This window comes from Ochotona princeps, chromosome 17, assembly GCF_030435755.1.
Source record: "Ochotona princeps isolate mOchPri1 chromosome 17, mOchPri1.hap1, whole genome shotgun sequence".
In the NCBI taxonomy this organism is placed as follows: Eukaryota; Metazoa; Chordata; class Mammalia; order Lagomorpha; family Ochotonidae; genus Ochotona; species Ochotona princeps.
In genome coordinates this window covers 29,870,577-29,890,092 of record NC_080848.1, presented here as the reverse complement: position 1 = coordinate 29,890,092, position 19,516 = coordinate 29,870,577, and the positions used below count along the sequence as shown (strand labels likewise).

The following is a 19,516-nucleotide window of genomic DNA, read 5'->3' as shown; positions in this document are numbered from 1 at the left end:
AGTTGTTTTTCACTCTTCAATATTAACTTATAAATTTAAGAGGTGCTTAGAGGTACATGATTAGGGAACTTTAAATATTAGCCGTTGAAGTTCCAGTAAAAAGATGCTAGCCAGCATTTAAAGTTATCACAACAAATTTATTCTTTTCAAAAGACTGGAAACAGCTTTTCTCAGGTGCTGATTCTCATTAAGGGAAAGATTCTGTCTTCAACAACCTGTTATCTTTATATTTATCTGTTCTTCGCCCTAGAGTCTACACTAGTTAGCTAAGTACACCAAGTCCACAAGTGGCAAATACTGAGGTACTGCCAGATATGAAATAAAAACATGTACACCAGATTCTACTATGAGTATTAATAAATATTCTTTATTTTAAATTTTTGCACATTGCGCTTTAACATTACATCCAAACATTTCGCAAATGGATGTCTACTTTGTAAAACCATATATTCAGCTCATTGTCATTTCTGTACAGAAGTATAAGTACAACATTACTTTTTGCCACTAAGTTGCTTTAGTAAGTCTCACAGGAAGAGAAACATTTAATGAGAAGAGATGGCTTAAATCATATGGTAGGCCTGTGCAGCCACGCAACTAGAGACACAAGCCTGAAGAAGGAACAAACTAATGAGGATACCGCCACCGTCTCCCAAAACAACAAAGAATCACATTGATTTAAGATGAAATTTTGCCATAAGTCACTAAATTAAGAGTTTTTGTTTGAAAGAGAAGGCGCAGTAGTCATCTTGAGTGTTTCATTGAAAGACAGAGCTATTTTATTTATTTAATTTGCTCCAGCCGTTGTCAACCAGCCACTACAGATGGGCCTCTTGTGATCATTTAAGCGGCAGTATTTATTAAATTTCTCCTTCAGATGCTGTCGGTATTGTTCTCTATTGCTGTAGAACGACTGGTTATTAGCCATAAACGACTGTATTTCATCTTGTGAGATAAAGATTTCCTCATCTGAAGTACATTCAGATTCATCCTGCAAATTAAAGTAGTAATAGTTAAGACTACGATTTAAGAATGCAAAAATGCTATACTGATAGAGAACAGCTAAAAATTGAAGCTTTGCCAGTTCAATTCAGTCACAGAATAAACATCATGTCATTCCATCTGCAAAAGTATTGAGAATAAAACCCGAACTGAACTTATCTTTACATACATACATATGTATTTTAGCACTATATATTTGCCTTGAAAAGATGACTATAACTGGTTACTAAATTTTAAGAAGACTTAGCCATTCTCCTCCTGTTCCTGTTCTTCAAAAGGTCACACACTGCACTGTGTACTTCAGATAATTCATTTAATTCCTAGGAACTGGAGTCAGTTTGTTTTCCAACCTAGAAAGCAGGCTCTATTTCAGATTCCACATTCTTTCCTGGTCCCAAGAGGGACCATAAATCAGCCCTCGGAAGGCACATTCTTAGGCATAATGCTATCACTTCTCCCAACCAGTCTCTTCCACACCTTTGTAACAGAAGCAGCCAGGAAAATGTGCTCAGCAGATGCTTCTGAGTAGACCGCGTGTGGAAGGGCAGAAATGAAGTCATTAAAGAATAAGGAAATACTACTTCTCATTTCTCAAGCTCTTCTCTTCCCTACCACGTACAAGCAATCACCTGTAACACATCACAGATTACTTACAAGGAGTTCAACTAAACTCTTGGCACCTTTTCCGGAATCAGGACCAAATGACGTTTCTGGAGGTTCAGAAAACTGGGGTACATTTTTCCTATGCTCAAACCAAGGCAGTGGCTGTCCAGCCTTGTCAGAGCTGCAGCAGCTCTCGGGATGTGCGTCTTTGGTCTTATCGCGATGGAACACTGTGTGCACGGTGTTTGCTGAGCTCTCTCGATGACCAGGATCTGTAAGACAGCCTCCAAGCTTTTGGATCTGAAATCAGAGAACGAAAAAGCAGGAACTAACAATGATTATTCTGCGGAGACTGCGGTGACCGAGTGTGAAATCTTTAGCAGGAATATTAAGTAGTAGCAGCCAGTGTTTACTAGGCACTTATTGTCTGCCAAACACTATGCTAACTTGCCAATACAGAAACACTTCATCTTTATCGAACCTTACATGATAGGAACAATTATCCTATTTTATAGATGGGAAAAGAGAAACTGTACAAACACAGCTAATTAAAAGGTGGAAGATTTATACAATCTGAAGAGAAACCAGAGTATACACAGCTATTTCAAAAAAAAATTTATGGGGCCCACTGCAGTAGCCTAGTGGTTAAAGTCCTTGCCTTGCATCTGCTGGGATCCCGTATGGGCGCTGGTTCTAATCCCAACAGCTCCACTTCCCATCCAGCTCCCTGCTTGTGGCCCGGGAAAGCAGCCTTGGGCCCTGCACCCGCGTGGGAGACCTGGAAGAAGTTCCTGGCTCCAGGCTTTGCATCGGCACAGCTCTGGCTGTTGCGGCCACTTGAGGAGTAAAATCAGCGAATGAAGAACTTCCTCTCTGTATATCTGACTTTCCAATAAAAATAAATAACTCTTCAAAACAAATCATGAGAAGATTTGGATGAATGACTTAGATGGGCTGTTGGACAAATAAATGATCACCTCCTCTCCCTCCTTTCCCTCTTCACGGTCCTTACCCATTTTCCACAATTACAAGAGAAGCAACCAATGGAACTACACAGAACATTCACCCCCTTAAAAAGCATAAATCCTAGCAGCTAAGTGGCACATGTGTCACTTCAAGGAAAATATGTTGGTCTCCTCTTAATAGCAAAGGTTTAAAACTACAAATTATGACACTTACATGTTCATCACATTTCAACATCTTGCTTTTCTTTTTCTTCTTTTTATTTTTTCCTTTTGTATTGTTCTCCTCAGAATTTGCCCAACATTCAACACAACTATCACCGTCCTCCTCTTTGTCTTCGCAGTGATGGACACAGGAATCGTCACCTGCAGGAGTCAACAATGCTCGTTTGCGTGTTTCAATCAGCCACGCAGAAGAAAGCGCTGCCCTCACCAGAAACGCCCTTACCGTGTTCATCATGATTACAAATGCCTTCAGTGCAGGCAACATCGGAACCCTCTCGAGAGCCTGTTTCACTTCCTTCCATGCTAGATGAATAGCCGCAATCACTGCCATTACAGTGGGGAGATAACCCTGAGGACAAATCAGGGGAGAGTTGCAATTAACATACCAGTACATATATTAGGACAAGGAGAGAACAACCTGGGAACCACAGAAAAATTTCAAAATTAGTGACTTATTGCAAGTAGAAAGTAATTTAAACAAAGGTATGATTAGGGATTTATACTTTATTGTTTCTGTCAAATAATAAATCAAAGAACACAAATAAGCATCTAGTTAAATAACAAGGCATTTTGGGGCTTACAAAGCAGTTTTCTAGATTCCATAATCTTGGGTAAATTCTTATATTTAAGAGAACAGACTGAAGAGTTATTTATTTATTTATTTTATTTTTGATGATTTCTACATAGTTGATTAGGGTGTGAAGAGTTAATTTGTGAAAAAAAAAAAAAAAAGAACTATTTTACATACCTTTCTTTATTTTAGGGGACCCCAAAAGATTGCCACTGCTGGGACAGGTACATGATGTATTTTCATTGGTAACAATTACTTCTACGCAACTATTACCATCTTCAGCGCTACCACAGGCTTTGCAGCTATTCTCTATAAAGTCTGTTTCCTTTGAGAATCAATATTAAGAGAGAGTAAAAGTTTTACATATATTAACCAGAATGGTTACATTTTAATTTCCTTAATATTAACAAATTAGATAAAAGTTACAAAGCTAACAGTTTAAGGGACTATTCTCATGAAAAATCATTAAGCCCATATAAGACTATAAGGCAAGAGTTAATGGACAGCAGTCTGGTCTATTCATCACAGAAAGAGACACTTCCTACATCAAAATTAGTTCTTCTTTTGGTATGAGTCAGAGTTGGAGACACAGACAGAGAACTCTTATCTGCCAGTTAATTTCCCAAATGCCCACAATAGCAGAAGTCAGCAGCCAGAAACTCAACCCGATTCTCCTGAGTGGGTGACAGGGACCTGTTTCTCCCAGGAGGCGTGCAGTAGAGGGAAGTTGGAACAGGGAGGGAGATCCAGGAACTCAGGTACTCCAATGTGAAATACACAGCTGTTCCAACCAACAGCATAACCAGTAGGCCAAATACCCATACAAAAATTACCTTTTATCGTAATTCTAAGATAGTATCTGACCTTTTCATCAGGAGGATAATAAAAAAGCAATGGTGGGCAAACCAGATGATGCCCTGGCACAAATCAGAGCAATGGGAACCAAAGTGTACTAAAAATCACTGTGTTCTTCATTTAAGCACTTTTGGGGCCTGGCACAATAGCCTAGCGGCTAAAGTCCTCGCCTTGTATGCATCAGGATCCCATATGGGCACCGGTTCTAATCCCAACAGTCGGGAAGAAGCTCCGGACTCCTGGCTTTTGATCAGCTCATCTCCGGCTGTTGTGGCCCCTTGGGGAGTGATTCAACGGACAGATGATCTTCCTCTTTGTCTCTCCTCCTCTCTGTATATCTGCCTTTCCAATAAAAATAAACATTAAAAAAACGTATTTGAAAAAGTAAGTGGATCAGCGAGCACACCAAATCAGTACTTATATGGGGTCCCATGCTTTCAGGAGGGAGGATTAACCAACTGAGTCATTGTGTTGGGCCTCATGGACAATCTTTATCTGTCTCTCCTCTCCAGAAATTTGCCCTTTCCAATCCGAAGCCAGGAGCCAGGAACTTCTTTCCAGATCTTTCCAGATCTCCCACACGGGTGCAGGGTCCCAATGCTCTGGGCCGTCTTCTACTGCTTTCCCAGGCCATAAGCGGGGAGCTGGATCGGAAGTGGAGCTGCTGGGATTAGAACTAGCACCCACATGGGATCTCGGTGCGTTCGAGGCGAGGACCTTAACCGCTACACCATTGTGCCGGACCCCCATCTTAACTTCTAATATAATAAATATTAGTACAACCCAAATAAACAAAAACTTATTAGTCAGTTTAAATTTTAAGAATGTAAACAGATTCTAGATGGAAATCTGGTACTGCTCTAAGTCACAAAGAACTTCACTTTTCACAACATTTTGTCTTTGATCTAACAGAAGATCAGGTGAACAGGCAACCACTCAGCACGGCCTTTATAAAAGCAAATATAGTAACATTTCAGTGGGAAAAAAGTCAGGAAGCCAGCAGTGGGAGTTCACATCTAGAAAAGCCAAGTGAAAATGCCCAACTCCAGCAAAGGCAATACTTCCATTTGAAGTGACACATTTACAAGCAGGTATTAAGGAACACTACCTTCTCTTGGCTTACTTCCTTTTCATCTGCTGTTTGTAAGGGAGTAGGAATATCACACACACACTTATTTTTTCGTCTGTTCTTTCGTTTCTGGCGTTTCTTCTCTTGCTTGAGTTCTCTTACTCGTTCCTCCTCTGAGAATTCTTCACAGAGCTGTTCCAGTCGGCTAATACCCTGCACTTTTTCCACAGTCATCTGCAAAGGGAAAAAAAAAAGTTCTGAGTCAATACTGGCCCAAACTTCATTTATTTTTCCATGGGGTGCCTACTGGTCAAACTTAAATGATACTATGAATACAGAACTAATACTTCATGTTACAATTTTGCCAGAGAATCCACATAAAGAGCTTAAGTTGTCATATATTAAATGATGACACAGTATTAAAAGTCAACCAGTAATATGAATCCCTATGGGACACGCATACTTACATGCACTCCGACGCCAAACAGACAGCATTCTAGTTTTAAAACCAGAATTTCAACACACCAAAACAATCCTTCACTTACCATACAGTGAAGAAAATCTAACTTGATCACACAATCTAATCTCTGAAGGCACAACAGATGTCTGTTCACATATTAAAAACCTTCTGACTCTCCACAACACGTTCGCAGTTTACAGCCCATTCTCAAAAGGTACTGCTGAGCTAGTTAAAACTTTACAATCAGACCTTGGTATATACAAAATATTCTCTAGCCAAATCTTTATTTCATAGTGTAGAATATAAGCACTAAAAACAATACTATACTACACAAGATTAGAGGACTTCCATGATTCTATGCCTGCTGATGTCCAGTGGGATAAAGCACTTCTTCTGTAGGCCATAAAGCTCCTTTTTAGAAGCATATTAAAGGGGCTGGCTTTGTGGTGGTAGTGGTTTAAGTTGGCATCTGCAATGCTTACATCCCATATGGGCATGATTTTGGATCCCAGCTGCTCACTTCCAACCCAGTTGCCCACTCAACGGCCTGGGAAAAGCAACAGAAAATGGCCCAAGTGTTTGGACTTCTTGCCACTCATTTGATAAAGTCATGAAATTCCTGGCTTCCACATGACTCAGGCCTAGCTACTGTGGTCATCTGAGGAGAGAACTAGCGGACAGAAAGAAGATCAATTCTTGCTTTCTCCTCCCCTCCTTCTCTGTGACTTCCAAAAACATGTTTCTACCAGGACCTTGGCGCTCATTTTGAGTCTCCTATATGGGTAGAATGGATCCAAGTCCTTGGGTAATCAACATACACTTCCCTAGGTGCACATTATCAGGAAGCTGAAGTGGAAATCAAACAGCCAAGACTCAAACCAGGCATTCCAATATGGCATGTGGGCATCCCAAGTAGTCATTCAACCACTATATTGTCATTAACAGTATCTTTTTAATCAATAATTTCAGTTTTCTACTCAGAGAAAGTCCAAAAAACAAGGCTGGAGAGTAATAAATTAAAAAAAAGAAAAATTTGGGCCCAGTGCCATAGCCTAGAGGCTAGTCTTCACCTTGTAAGTGCCCAGATCTCCTGTGGACACCGGTTCTATTCCCGGCAGCCCCGCTTCCCATCCAGCTCCCTGCTCATGGCCTGGGAAAGCAGTCGAGTATAGCCCAAAATCTTGGGACCCTGCACCCACATGGGAGACCTGGAAGAGGCTCCTGGCTCCAGATTAGATCAGCTCAGTTCAGCTCCACTCAGGCCACTTGGGGAATGAATCAGCGAACGGAAGCCTCCCTCTCTGTCTCTCCTTCTCTCTGTATATCTGATTTTACAATAAAAATAAATAAATCTTAAAAAAAAAATCTACAAACTTCCAAATCTGTTCTCCATAACTTCATGCAAAGCCACAAAACTACATTAATAGAACAAAGCCTCCTCAGCAATTCAGGGTTTACATGAAAATTTAACCCAATAACTTGACTGTGCAATCTACATTTGTTTTTAAAGATTTATTTTGTCCAGACAGAGAGGAAGATCTTCATCCCCTGGTTCACTCCACAAGTAGCCCCAACTGCGGGAGTTACGCCGATCTGAAGCCAGGAACTGGGAGCATCTTCCATAGGGTCTTCTATAGACACAGAGTTCCAAGGCTTTGGGCTGTCCTCTATTGCTTTCTCAGGCCACAGGCAGGGAGCTGGATGGGAAGCAGGGCCGCCGGGATTAGAACTAGTGCCCATATGGGATCCTGGCGCACGAAGGCAAGGACTTTTGCTGCTAGGCTACTGTGCCGGGCCCTACATTTATTGTTGTTTGAAAAGTAGACAGTGAGATTTTCCATCTGTTAGTTCATTCTCCAAATATCCGCCACAGTCAGACCTGGGCCAGTTCAAAACCAGGAACCCAGACACTGTTTCCAGTCTTTTCTACAGGTGACAGCACTCATGTACTTGCACAGCCACCTGCTGCCTTCCAAGGCACAACATCTGAGAAGCAATCCTGATTATTAGCAGTGCAGAGCGCCTACCTCAAAACTCTTGCGTAAAGCATCAACGCCGAGATAGAAAAGCATTTGCCATGTCTGCTCTTCCGCCCGTAGCTTTTGCCAGATTCGATGCAATCGTTCATAAAGATGTATTCCCAAGCAGGTCAGAACTTCTTCTTGAGCTATATCTATTGTCTTAGCATGTCTTTCTCTTCGCCTTCGAGAACAAACCACACATTAATTCCTAAAACCTTCTTAAGGCAGTAAAAGATGGGCAACCCATCTGTAAGTTCTGACTTTAAATATATTTTTATCACCTATAATAACTTCATGACAATACACTTACACTCATTTTAAATATATATGTAAATAGTAATATATAAATAGATATAACCAATGAGGAATACACATGCAGATAGAATTCAGTCCTAATACTGCTAAAAACAAGGCAATTCAGGAACTGGTTCTAAGCAGATTAGGGCATAAGAACTCATGCACAGGCATGAGAATTGTTTTCGTCTTCAATTATAGCAAGATGCCTACTTGTTTTCTTGTTTGGCATGCTTGTTTTGAAATACAACAGAAAAAGACAAATTTGGAATGATTCCATTGTGGACAAAAGCCTTCAGGCCAGCCTTTGTATAAAGGTTCACAGAACTTCAATGGGAAAAGAGTTTCTGTTTTTTAAAATGTCGACCAGAAAGCAGATATTTAAACATAAAACACAAAGGTAAACAGGTATTTTATTCTGTGAACAACTTTTTCTAAAATATTTTATTTTCACAACCATGCCAGTGATGGCATGTTGGTATCTTAGACAACAAACATAATACAGTTCATGAATTACAGTAAGTAAAGCATTTCTTAACCCATGCTGCAAAGATCTCACTTCTATGCAAAAAAATCAATGTGAACAGATGTAAATACAGTAATGCACAGATAGGAAAAAAGTTCGTTTTAATCATTTGAGGGAAAATGATAATAATAATAATGAAAGCCAAAAAAGCCTGTCTGACTTCAAGCAAGACGGTGCAGGGGACTGAACCCAACATCATGAATATAGTTGTTCCCTATTTGAATTCAATTAAATGCATATCTTTAAAAAGCAAAATAATTACAGGCACACCTTAATTTATACATGTCATATGTATTGATACAGGTGGTGATGGAAATGAACTTTCAGTAATAAAATGAAGCAAAGCGCTAGATAGCCCATTCTAGCAAACTACATACTCATACCCTCCTGCGAACTCTGGCTCAGCACGACCCAAAAGATGTGCAATGAAGTCTGTTTCACAGCAGACATGTATGTGGCGTTCATGTGGACAGCACCGTAAGCCTTCATAAAGTGCAGCACAGTAGCCTTTTTCTTTGCTGCAATCAAGTTCACCAATAAGGATATTGTAGGCTCGGAGGACTTTGTTTTTGCAATCAGTACAAAACCTATTGAAAAGAAAAATCTCAAAATTAAAGAACTGGCTATGAAATCATTTCATGCAACAGACAACAACAGTGGACTAGACAATGGCATGCCCCAACCACCTCCAGCATTTTTAAAACCTCCATACACACATTAAAACACATAAACTTAAGGTAAACACAAATTCAGGTAGCATATGATTATAGCTAAATCCTCAATGACAAATGCCTTTTAAACTAGAGAAGCATGTGGACTAAAAGAATGAGGCAGTATATACCTGCTATTTCATAAAACACATGCCCAACACATAACAGCTACCAAGACCCAAAACAACAATTCCGGAGCTGTTCACACAAGTCAGATATAAAGCAGAGGAAACAAGTTACTGACTGTTAGGAAAGCGCCCTCTCCTTCCTGTCTCTGAAATAACTGCTATCTTCAGCCCATAAATCTTGATTCAAATTTTTACTGCATTTTAATACAACACTAGTTTAGCATTTGTGATGAGGTTATAAGAGTGAAGAGAGGACCCAGCACAGAAGCCTAAAGTCCTTGCCTTGCACACACCAAGATCCCATATGGATGCCAGTTCACGTCCCAGCTGCTCTACTTCTCGTCCAGTTCCCTGCTCGTGGCTGGGAAAGAAGAGGATGGTCCAAAGTCTTGGACTCTACTCCCTCACGGGAGACCTGGAAGAAGCTCCTAGCTCTTGGCTCCTGGCTTTAGATCGGCTCAGCTCCGGCTGTTGCAGCCACTTAGGGAGTGAAGCAGCAGATGGAAGATCTTTTCTGTCTCTCCTTTTCTCTGTAAATCTGCCTTGCTAATAAAAACAAATAAATCTGGAGGAAAAAAAAAGGGGGCCTTAACTTTTTCCATATATCTTTTTTAAAAAAGTGAGAATACACTAACAAAAATAAAATAAAATTTGATTTACTAATTATTTCTAAATGTGAAATTCTTTCAAAAAAATTACATATTTCTCAACACAAAACACAGATAATATTCAAAGATTTACAGTGTGGTTTCTGGTCCCAGGGCCGTAGCCTAGCTAAATTCCTCGCCTTGAACACACTGGGATCCCATATGGGCACCGGTTCTAGTCCCACTTCCCATCCAGCTCCCTGCTTGTGCCTTAGGAAAGCAGATGAGGATGACTCAAAGCATTGGGACCCTGCACCCATGTGGGAGACCCAGAAAAGGGTCTGGGCTCCTGGCTTCCGATTGGCGCAGCACCGGCCATTGCGGCCACTTGGGGAGTGAATAAACGGACGGAAGATCTTTTCTGTCTCTCCTACTCTTTTTATATCTGACTTTCCAATAAAAATAAATCTTAAAATAAATAAATAAGGTGTTATCTTTCTTATGACAAAAGAAGAGCCTACAAAAGACATCTTTTTCAGAAACCAAAAATTGATCAGCCATAAAGAAAAAATAACATTGTTTCTGTAACTTAAAATTCCTAAAGAAAGAAGCTGATGTGGTGAAACACCAGACTCCCAACACAAACTGAGCGTTCCTCATCTGAAAATATATAAAACCCTACAACTTACTGCACTTTGAGCTGAAGTGACAGGTAAGCAAGTCGTGTAAGGTCTGTACTAAACCAATGTATTTTGTACTTAGACCTTGGGCCTATCGCATTCTGGCTCATACGTATATGCAAGTATCACAAAAGAAAAAAAATCTAAAATTCAAAATTATTCTAGTTCTAAGCATTTCAGATAGAGCTACTCAAAACCAGTATGAGCAAATAGCTCTCTGAGATTAGTTGTAAAAGAGGAAGGAAACTGTGATCCCTTCGGCTAAAACACATCTGCCATGTGGGCTCCGCACTTCCCTAGCTTTAGGACATTCACAAAGGGACCAGAGTCCTGGTATAGTGGGTTACAGTCAACAGCTGCAATGCTGGAATCCCGCATTGGACTAATTTGAGTCCAGGAAGCTCTACTTCCAATCCAGTTTCCCACTTATACACCTGAAAAAGCATTGGAGAATGGCCTAAGATATATTTATTTATTTATTTTTTTTTTTTTTATTTTATTTTTATTACAAAGTCAGATATACTGAGAGGAGGAGAGATAGAGAGGAAGTGGAGCTGCCGGGATTAGAACCAACGGCCATATGGGATCAAGGCGAGGACCTTAGCCACTAGGCCACGCTGCCAAGCCCGATATATTTATTTTTATAGGAAAGGCAGATTCACGGAGAGCAGCAGAGACAGAAAAATCCTCCATCTGCTGGTTCACTCCCCAAGCAGCCACAATCGCCAGGGCTGAGCAGATCCGAAGCCAGGAGCTAGGAGCTTCTTCCAGGTCTCCCAAGTGGGTGCAGAGTCCCAAGGCTTTGGGCCGTCCTCAACTGCTTTCCCAGGCCATAAGCAGGGAGCTTGATGAGAAGGGAGTAGCCAGGACATGAATCAGTGCCCACACTGGATCTTAGCATTTACAAGGTAAGGATTTAGCCATAAAGCCACCATATCAAGCCCCAAATAAATACATTTTAAAAAAAATTGTTCTTAAGATTTATTTATTTCTATTGGAAAATCAACAGCTGGAGCTGAGTGGATCCGAAGGCAGGAGCCAGTAGCTTCTATCAGGTCTCCCATGTGACTACAGGGTCCCAAGGTTTTGGGCTGTCTTCGACTGCTTTCCCAGGACACAGGCAGAGAGCTGGATGGTGCTAATATGGGATCCTGCTGCGTGCAAGATAAGGACTTTAGCCACTAGGCTACTGCACTACCACTCCCTAATTGTTAAGATAACTCAGTAGCCTATATTCAAGCCTATTCATTTTGCTTTTAAAGGTTTATTTATTTTTATTGGAAAGGCAGATTTTCAGAGAAGAGAGACAGAAGAAAGAGCGTCCATCCCCTGGTTTACTCCCCAAATAGCTGCAATGGTTAGTTAGGCTGATGCGAAGCCAGGAGCTTTTTCTGAGCCTCCCACACTGGTTCAGGGTCTCAAGGCTTTGAGCCATCCTCCACTGCTTTCCCAGACTATAAGCAGGGAGCTGGATGGGAACTGGAGCAATCAGGATTGGGGAACCAGTAAGCATATGGGATTGAAGGGGATTAGTCAATTAAGCCACTGCACTGGACCCTCTAGTCTCTAATTTTACTGAGGGCTGGACTTGTTGAAAAAAACAGGCAACACCTTAAACTCACTGCTGTAAGGCAACATTATTCTCTGTTTCTATGTTCCTTTCACTTTCTGCCCAGAGTAACAATCACTTTTCGGCCTTTTGGCTAAGATCAAGTGTAGTGTCTGTTTAGGATAATACTATTCACAAAATTACCCTGGCTGGAAATCAATTCATTGCAACTTCTCCCTAGGCCCCACAGCAGAAGTTAGAGTCAACCTGTATCAATTCTGTTGTTGCTGTATTACCTGTAGCTCTCTTCCTATCAATTAATTCCCACCACCTTGGTCTAAGTCTTAAATGACTTATTTATAACTCTTCCTACTATTAATGCTTCTTTCACACTCAAGTAATTTTTCTAAAGCAAATATGTATTATCTTTTTCATCTTTAAATTCCTCCTCCTCTGCATTCCTACAACTCTGCTTTTTTCCCCCTACTTTTTACTGTAACATGTAGCCTTTCACTGCCATGCATTAGTAAAGCACATCTTTTCGATCCAACAGTAGAAAAATTAAGTTTCCAGGTTCAGCGCCATGGCATATTAGGTCTAAGCCTCTGCCTGTGGCAGCAGCAACCCACATAAGGTGCCAATTCTTGTCCTAATTGCTATACTTCCAACCTAGGTCCCTGCTACAGCCTAGGAAAGCAGCAGAGGATGGCTCATGTCCTTGGTACCCTGCATTCACGCAGGAAACCCAGAAGTTGTTCCTGGCTGCTGACTAGCTCAACTGTAGCTGTTGTGCCCATCTGGTGAATAACCAATGGATGGAAGATATCTCTCTCCTTCCAATTTTTCCATCTGCTGGTTCACTGCTACCTGTGATGGTAGCATATCACACACTCTCCACTTGGGAGTCCAGACTGCTCCACTTCCAATCCAGGTCCCAGGCTAATAGCTTGGGAAAAGCAGCAAAAGATGGTCTATGTGTTTGGGACCCTGCCACTCACATGGGATACATAGATGAAGTTCCTAGGTTCAGCCTGGCCCAGCCCTGGTCATTGTGGGAGTGAACCACCAGATGGAAAACTTCTTTACTTCTCTGTATCTGTGCAACTCTCTGCCTTTCAAATAAATCAATCTGTAAAAACTGAGCAGGAGAGGCACCTTTAGGCTAATGATTAAACCACTGCTTAGAACATCCACATCCCAATCTTTGCCTTGTACGTGTGCCAGGATCCCTTATGGGCACTGGTTTGTATCCTGACTGCTCCACTTTCCAGCCAGCTGTTTGTGGCCTGGAAAAGCAGTGGAGGACAGTCCAAGACCTTGGGACCCTGCACCCCCATGGGAGACCCAGAAGAGGCTCCTGGCTCCTAGCTCAGTCAGCTCAACTCTGGCCATTGTGGCCACTTAGCGAGTGAACCAGTATAAGGAAGATCTTTCTCTCTGTATATCTGATTTTCCAATATAAATAAATAAATCATACTTATATAAAAAAAATCCAAATCCCATAGGGAAGTGTCAGAGTCTTGGCTCTTCTTCCAATTCCAGCTCCTACTAATGCAGACTGTGGGAGCTAACAGACTGGATCTCAACCACCCACACGGTAGACCCAATTGCATTTCTGATTTCTAGACTTGACCTGAAACATCCCAGCTATGGAGAGCATTTGGGAAGTATGCCAGCAAATCTGAGCCATCTCTCTGTCTCTAAATAAAAGAAACTTTAAAATAAGCTCAAAATTGACTGAAAATCATGAAACCATAAACCTTCTAGAACTGGGGAGAAATAATGATATAAAACTTCTGCAATTTGGTATCCAAAATAAATAAATAATCCAATTTTAAAGTGAGCACAGGGATTAAACAGACATTTCTCTGCTAATAACATACAAATAATCAACAAGCCTAAGAAATTGTGACAAAACAGAATATTTTTCACCTTTAAAACAGGGAAGTTCTGTCATATGGTTACAACACAAATGAACCTTGGGTACATCATACCCACTGAAATAAGCCATCACAGAAATTCCAACACAGTATGATTCTATCTACATTGAGGTATCTAAAATAATCATGGGAGTTGAGCAACCTCTTGGGATACTGACATCTTCGTATCAGTGCCTAGCACAGGCCCAACTTCACTTCTGATCCAGCTTCCTGCTAACGCACCTAGGAGGCAGCAGATGTTAGTCCAAGTACTTGGGTTCCTGCCACCCATGTTAACACACCTAGATGGAGTTCCTGATTCCTGTTCTCAGCATAGTGAAGACTTAACTATTACGACCATTTTGTGAGAAACCAGCAGATGGTTGATCTATGCTGCCTTCCAAGATTTTGGTGTAAATGTTAAGACGCTGCTTGGGATGCTCATGTTCCCTATTGAAATGCCTGAATTTAAGTCCTGGCCCTGATCTCTCTTCTATTTGTATTACTGCAAATACTTCATATTGCTACTCACAAGGGAAACATACATTGAGTTATCAGCCCGTGCCATTCCTAGTGATAGGGAAGATCTGAGGGTCCTGAACCAATACATGAGAAATTTCTCTTTCAGCTTTTCAAATAAGTAAAATTAATAAAAACAAACAAACAAAGCAGAGGCCAGAGTCATGGCACTGTCTGTGGCACTAACATTCCATAGGGGTACTGGTTCAATTCCCAGCTGTTCCACTTCCAATCCAACTCCTTGTTATTGGTCTGGGAAAGCAGTGGAGGACGGATCAAGTGTTTGAGCTCCTGCACCCACAGGAGACTTGGAGGAAGTCCCTGGCTTCAGCCATTGTAGCCATTGTAGCCATTTGGGGAATAAACCAGCTAATAGAAGATCTCTCTCTCTCTCTTTTTAAAATAAAAAAGTAGTAAATATTTTAAGGAGAAAAAAAAAAAAAGAACAACAGAATAGCATTGTGATGCAGCAAATTAAACTGCTGCCTCCAATGCTGGCATCCCACGAACAATGGTTTGAGTCCCAACTTCTGATCCAACTCTCTGGTAATGTGTTGGGAAAGAAACAAAGGATAACTTTAAAGCTCAGGTCCTGCACCCATGTGGTAGACCTGGCTCCTGGCTTTGGTCTGGCCTGGTCCAGTCATCTGAGGAATGAACCAGCAAATTGGAAGATCTCTATGACTCTACCTCTCTCTTTGTAACTCTGCCTTTCAAATAACTAAAATACATATTTAAAAGGAAAACAAAATAATAACAACAAGAAAGTATTTCAGGGGATGAAAAAGTGAACACAGAAATAACAACAGAATGGTATTGTAGAACAGCTGATTAAATTGATGCTGGCATTGCCACCATCCTATATGTGCACTGCCTCAAGTTACAGCTGACTCACTTCCAATCCATGTTCCCTACTAATGTGCCTGGGAAAGCAGACCCAAGCGCTTGTACACAGAAAAGTCAAGTACCTCATACAAAGCTATAATTAACAGAATCCAGATTCGATGTAATCTCCATTAATTATTCTCTTGATAATACTGTTTCCCCCTCCTTATGATATTTATAAAATGGATTCTACCTTCTTAAAAATGTAAAACATTGGGCTGGTGCTGAGGTGCAGTATATTAAGCCACTGTCTGTGACACTGACATCCCACACAAGCATTGGTTCAGGTCCTGGCTGATCCACTTCCAATTCAGCTCCCTGCTAATGTGCCTAAAAAGCAGTGGAAGATGGCCCAAATGCTTGGCTCCCTGCAACCCACACAGGAGGCCTGGATAGAGTTCCAGGCTTCTGGCTTTGACCTGGCCCAGCCCCAACCGTTGAAGCAATTTGGGGAGTAAACCAGCAGACGCAAGATGGAAAATCTCTGACTCTCCCTTTCTCAATAAGTCTATATTTGAAACAAATACATGAAATCTTTAAAAATATAAAAAACTATTGTAAAAAAACAAAGAAAACATCTAACAATTCTAAAAAACTCTATAATGTTATTATTATGATTAGTAGTAATATCATTCAACAGTGTTAATCTTTCAATTAACACAGAAGAAGTGTCTGTTTTATATCTATAACGTCTCCTAAAATTTCAAGTAATCTACTATCAACTAAAAAGGCAAATACAGAAGTTTTTAATTAAGAAATGAAAAACATCTAATAAAGTTAGTATGCAGTAGTCATTTATTCATTGCCATGTAAATAAATATTAATCCCAGTAATAACAGTTTTTATCATTCTGTTATGTTTTTGAGAAACACCCCCAAAGTAAAACTGTCTCAAAGTCAAAAAACACATAACCACAAATCCAACATATGACAAACTTATAACAGAACTCCCCCCCAAGAATGCCATTTCTAGATGGCTCCCTTACCAGTTTCCTTTCCTACTGCACTCTCCCTCCCTACGAATTTCCAAATGTTAATGACACTTAGAAAATTCCTTTGTAAAAGTAGTATTCTAAAAAGAAAAATCTGAAGTTACTTTTTTAGTATATGAAGCACATATTTTCCAACTCTACAAATCTTTTGACAATTATAAAATACTTCAAAATACTAAGCAAAAAACTGCTCTTTTGAGGCCAGCACCATGGCTTTGTCAACATCCCAGAGGGGCACTGGTTCATGTCGCAGCTGCTCTACTTCCAGTCCAGCACCCTGCTAAGGTGCCTGGGAAAGCAGTGGAGGATAGCCCAAGTTCTTGGGCCCCTTTACCCATGAGGAAGATCCAGAAGAAGCTCCTGGCTCCTGCAGCTAGCTCATACAGGCCCAGCCCTGGCTGTTGTGGTCCTGTGGGGAGTGAACCAGCAGATGGAAGATCTGTCTCTCCTCTCTCTGTAATTCTGGCTTTCAAATAAAGTAGGGAAATAAATCTTACAGAAAAAACACCAAAACCCTATTTTAACTTTGAAGAACATTATCATCAAATGAATCTATCAAAAACTAGTATCATGGGGCCCGGCGCCATGGCCTAGTGGCTAAAGTCCTTGCCTTGAACGCGCCAGCATCCCATATGGGAGCCGGTTCTAATCCCGGCAGCTCCACTTCCCATCCAGCTCCCTGCTGTGGCCTGGGAAAGCAGTCGAGGAAGGCCCAAAGCTTTGGGACCCTGCACCCATGTGGGAGACCTGGAAGAGGTTCCTGGTTCCCGGCTTTGGATTGGCACAGCACCGGCCGTTGCGGCTCACTTGGGTAGTGATTCATCGGATGGAAGATCTTCCTCTCTGTCTCTCCTCCTCTCTGTATATCTGACTTTGTAATGAAAATAAATAAATAAATCTTTAAAAAAAAAAAAAAGTAGTATCAGAGTTTCCCAAGTAATGAAATATACTTCATTCAATTCATTTATTCTGTTTCTTGAAAGAATAATCTGGAAACATCAGGTAAAAATTGCAAAAAAGAAAAGGAGAGAGATATACTAGCCTAATTTAAGAAAATACTGAGAGTCTTTCCATAGAGGAACAGCCTACGCTCACTGCATTAAGCTCTGCCTAGTAGTAAGTATTAATGGAATGGTTAGAATACTGTTATATAAAGGAGGTCAGAGGGCACTTCTTGATGACTGACAGTAATTTCCATATTGTACTGTAATGGCCTTCAGACTTACCTGTGCTTCCGCAGGTATGTTTCTAGAGTTTCTAAAAGACAACTAGAGTCAATTAAAACTACTTCATCTCTGCATTCCTGGGACATTAGTTCCCATACATCCATCCAACAACCTCTGCAGGAAGAGCAAGTATTAGTGAAAAGAAAAAAATATCAAAGGGCAAAACATTTAAAAAAGGCAAGAGTAAAGAATTGCTTGATTTTACCTGGCTGTTCCCTGGAAAGGTCCATAATGGAAAATGATCCTACACTTGCTGTCCTTCCTGTGGTCTTCACTACTTCTCTTATCTGTACTTAACTTCTCTGAACTGACACTGCTACTGCTCCCTTCACTGCAGTACAGTACAAAACTTAGTGACACTGAGATAAACTGAAGCAATAATGTCTACAATCTAAATTAATTATTTAATGCATTAAAATATTAGCTTATGAATTGATTAATCATATTAAATGTTAAACATGTTTATATCTTAATATAAAAATTTTTACTTAACTATCATGTTTACCTGATAACATTTAGTAACATTTTAGTTATCCAGATAGCAACTGTTTAATATATTTTAAGTATTTAATGAGTAAATATACTAAGAATATTCTGACGTCAAAAACACTGAAAGAAATGACAAACTATTTTCATCTCTAAACAATCTTCCACAAACTGAAAATTCTAAGAGGTCTTAACTGATTCAGTATGATTAGAAATTATTTATTTCTATCATTCTTATAGCTAGTACAAGACAACATAACTCTTCATTTACATTTACAAATATGGTGGTGGGAGGAAAAAAACAACAGGTTAATCTAATCAAATTAAATAAATCTTAGATTTACTAAAATGCAGATAGCATACTACAAAGAACACAGAGCCTAAATTAGTAGTTGAGTGCTACACAAATAACTTGAAAAAAAAAAAATTAGTGAAAACTTCCCTGACTCCCCTGCCCTATAGGCTGCAATGTGGTACTGCTCATATAGTTTGTTCATTGGCAGATATGCATTCTAAGAGAACTGTTTGTATTCCCCTCAAGCAAAAGATGATTTTTCGTGATTCTGAACATCAGGCTCCTCCTGCCTCATCACCTGTAGATCTCACTACAGTCCTAGTTCCATATCCTGGATACTTGAGATGGAAAAAATCAGCAAATCTTGAATTACCCTACTCTGTACAGCTTAGCAGGTACCTTCTCAATCTCCTGCCCAATACACAAAGTCACACGCACAATTCCCTACGCCCTCTCAACATAGCTCATGCCAAGTTTTAGCTTCCCTTACTTTCGGCAACTAAAAGCTCATCTCCTGCTCTATCTTGTGTTTTACTCCCTCCTACTCTCAATTTGCATACTTCCTCTTTATCTAGTAAAGCTGGAGTAATATCCTGGAGCTGAATTAACTTTCAAACTCAAGTTTCCTGTAATCGAGCAAAAGGTTCATCAAGCACAATTGGAACTGGGGAATATTTATCAAAATATTATTGCATCACTGTAAAATTAAGCTTTGTAAAAGTTTCACCTTATAAATCTTATTTTATGAAACTCCTATGAAATTAAGCTTTCTGAAAACATATCCTTCCCTTCCACTTCCTTGTTCTATCTGCCAGTGTTTTCCATTTTCAGCTTAATCCAATACATTACACTGCATTCACTTTTCCATCCATCTGATCTGGCATCTGCTTCCATTCAACCACTAGCTCTGCCCATCAAGACCACCAGTTACCACAGTGTTGCCAAGTCCAAAGTCC

The 19,516-nt window shown here is 40.4% G+C and overlaps 1 protein-coding gene across 7 annotated transcripts in view; it reads right to left on the bottom strand.

Moving 5' to 3' along the window:
- Nucleotides 1–339: 339 nt before the first annotated feature.
- Nucleotides 340–19,516, bottom strand: part of GGNBP2 (gametogenetin binding protein 2) — a 40,113-nt gene continuing 20,936 nt past the window's right edge. For 3 of the 7 annotated variants that reach the window (XM_058675452.1, XM_058675450.1, XM_058675451.1), the window contains exons 6-15: nt 17,985–18,110; nt 17,780–17,893; nt 8,963–9,172; nt 7,772–7,946; nt 5,324–5,518; nt 3,538–3,685; nt 3,013–3,138; nt 2,782–2,930; nt 1,654–1,902; nt 340–988 (exon numbers count right to left, since the gene is read on the bottom strand). In XM_058675452.1, the coding sequence (XP_058531435.1) occupies nt 785–988; nt 1,654–1,902; nt 2,782–2,930; nt 3,013–3,138; nt 3,538–3,685; nt 5,324–5,518; nt 7,772–7,946; nt 8,963–9,172; nt 17,780–17,893; nt 17,985–18,110 (1,696 nt within the window). In that variant the 3' untranslated portion in view covers nt 340–784. The remainder of the gene's footprint in view (nt 989–1,653; nt 1,903–2,781; nt 2,931–3,012; nt 3,139–3,537; nt 3,686–5,323; nt 5,519–7,771; nt 7,947–8,962; nt 9,173–17,779; nt 17,894–17,984; nt 18,111–19,516) is intronic. The other 4 variants (XM_058675454.1, XM_058675453.1, XM_058675455.1 and 1 more) reach the window with 4 other exon arrangements.